The sequence below is a fragment of the Lucilia sericata genome, unplaced genomic scaffold (genome assembly GCF_015586225.1).
Source record: "Lucilia sericata isolate MDLA Ls3-8-SP2 unplaced genomic scaffold, ASM1558622v1 Contig001653F_arrow, whole genome shotgun sequence".
Classification (NCBI taxonomy): domain Eukaryota; kingdom Metazoa; phylum Arthropoda; class Insecta; order Diptera; family Calliphoridae; genus Lucilia; species Lucilia sericata.
The window spans coordinates 91,809-94,374 of record NW_023995567.1 but is presented as its reverse complement, the minus strand read 5'-3'; the positions used below and the strand labels follow the sequence as shown (position 1 = coordinate 94,374).

The window sequence follows — 2,566 nt, the reverse complement described above, 5'->3', positions numbered from 1 at the left end:
AACTAGAACTGAACTAGAACTGAACTAGAACTGAACTAGAACTGAACTAGAACTGAACTAGAACTGAACTAAACTGAACTAGAATGAACTAGAACTGAACTAGAACTGAACTAGAACTGAACTAGACTGCACCTAAGAACTGAACTAGAACGAACTAGAACTGAACTAGAACTTGAACTAGAACTGAACTAGAACTGAACTAGAACTGAACTAGAACGAACTAGAACTGAACTAGAACTGAACTAGAACATGAACTAGAACTGAACTAGAACTGAACTAGAACTGAACTAGAACTGAACTAGAACTGAACTAGAACTGAACTAGAACTGACACTAGAACTGAACTAGAACTGAACTAGAACTGAACTAGAACTGAACTAGAAATGAACTAGAACTTGAACTGAACTGAACTAGAACTGAACTAGAACTGAACTAGAACTGAACTAGAACTGAACTAGAACTGAACTAGAACTGAACTGAACTGAACTGAACTAGAACTGAACTAGAACTGAACTAGAACTGAACTAGAACTGAACTAGAACTGAACTAGAACTGAACTAGAACTGAACTAGAACTGAACTAGAACTGAACTAGAACTGAATTAGAACTGAACTAGAACTGAACTAGAACTTAACTAGAACTGAACTAGAACTGAACTAGAACTGTATTAGAATTGAACTAGAACTGAACTTTTTTCTATAGAAAAATTGTTTCTGTTAAGCTGATTATTTCTATATAAAAAATGTGTTTGTTATAAAAAATTTCTTTTCTTATTTTTAAATATTTATTTTTTTTTTTAAATTTTGTAAAAAAACCTGTAAAGAATTTTAAATAAAACACAAAATTTTTTATATTTTTAAATTTTTTTTATATTTTTCTTAATTTTTTTCTTAAGTCTATATACAATTATTTAGTTTTAAAACAATTTTTTTAAGTTAATAAAAAAAGCTAAAACAATATTTTCTGAATTTTTCTAATAAATCTTAAACAATTTTTTAATTTTAAAAAAAATGTTAAAATTTTTTTAAATATTTTTTTTAAATAACAAGCATTTTTTCAGTTAGAAAAAAAGTAGTTTTAAAAAATTTACTTTTAATAAAACTTTCATAATAAAAAACTAACAACTTTTTTGTATAAAAATAAAAGTTGAGCTTTATCAAAAAGCTTTAAACCCGTATGAAATGAGCTGTTAGCCATTGAAGCTTTTCCCATTGAAGTGATATTTTCTAAGTGCCAAAGGCAGAGTCGAAGTAGCCAGACTAAGCCATTTGAAGAAAATTTCCTTGTGAGTAACAAAAAAGCCAAGGAGCTGCTGCTGATGTTGAGTATTAGAAGAAAACCCCAAATGAGTGATGATTAAACCCAAAAATCTTAAGATTCAAGATTGTTATAGAAGAATCTAAGCTTGAGCCCATCTATCCAAGAAGTTCCATTCAATTTGATAGGGTTCTACGGTTTCCTTTTGCACTGAAGTCCAAAAGAATGTACCAGCATTGGTGCGAGCAAAGTGAACAGGAACATAAAGATCATCTTTATCAATGAATTCCAATTGGCGGGAACCATCTTCATTGATGACCACAATAGCTTCACCAGATTCACTGTGTTGTAATTCTTCCATAAGACGATTTTCCAAATGTTCATTAGCCATATTGTCCATATCATTGTTAAGCCAATCGAATTCACTTTCCTTTTCCTCGGAAGCAATATAAGAGCTGCGCTTGGGTTTGTGGGTCTTAGATTTGAAGATACGACCCAAAACTGGTTTCAGCATATTCTTAAGACGGCGTGAAGGAGATACTTTGGACTTGTAGATGGTATAGGTTTGGTTCTTGTAAGAAGTGTTGTTGTTGTACATGGTGTTGCTAATGTTGTTGGAGTTCATGTTGATAAATATTCCAAAAATAGATATAATGTGTGTGTGTGTGTTTTAAAGAAGAGATGTTGTTTGTTTGATTGCTAGTGAGCGAATGATGCTGTCTTCCTTGTCGATCGATCTATTTATACTCTCTCTTCGTGAGAACCCAAGAACTTGTGTGTGCGCTCTTTTGTTCTTCTTAACAGCCACAGGCAGCATCTCAACCAATCAGGGACGTGTTTTAAGGGCAGGTGTTCGTTTTTAAAATTTCTCACGTTCACTAGATTCTTAATTTTCTTACTTGCCACAAAAATCTTTTCTTGATTCTTAGGCTCTTTTGTTGTTTTAAGGTAACAGAAATAAGAAAAGAGTAACAGCAGGTACTTCTTTTTTAATAGAAGGTGTACTATGTGAGTGTTTGTACCTTTCTGAGCGTAAGAATCTTTTTTTTCCTCAGTTTTGTTTTTCGAAAATTATAGAGAACATGTCTTTAAAGATCCTTAAGGGATTTAAATCATTATTTTTGCTTAAGCGAATTGTTGCTGCTCAGGTTTTCTTATTATCCTGGCAGCAACAACAACTCTAAAGAAAATTTAACCTGAGAATCATGATCATCTTCATGATCACGTTCATTTGTAAACTGAAATGTTTTTCAAAGCGTGGGAATCCTAAAAATATTTTTGTAAAATTTCTACAAAAAATTGTTTTCATT

The 2,566-nt window shown here is 31.6% G+C and overlaps 1 protein-coding gene across 1 annotated transcript; it reads right to left on the bottom strand.

The window, feature by feature from the left end:
• Window positions 1–1,384: 1,384 nt before the first annotated feature.
• Window positions 1,385–1,952, bottom strand: LOC119612347 (enhancer of split malpha protein-like). Its single transcript, XM_037968147.1, has one exon. It carries the CDS (start codon window positions 1,879–1,881, stop codon window positions 1,399–1,401), a length of 483 nt encoding a protein of 160 aa, XP_037824075.1. The 5' UTR covers window positions 1,882–1,952; the 3' UTR covers window positions 1,385–1,398.
• Window positions 1,953–2,566: the final 614 nt, after the last annotated feature.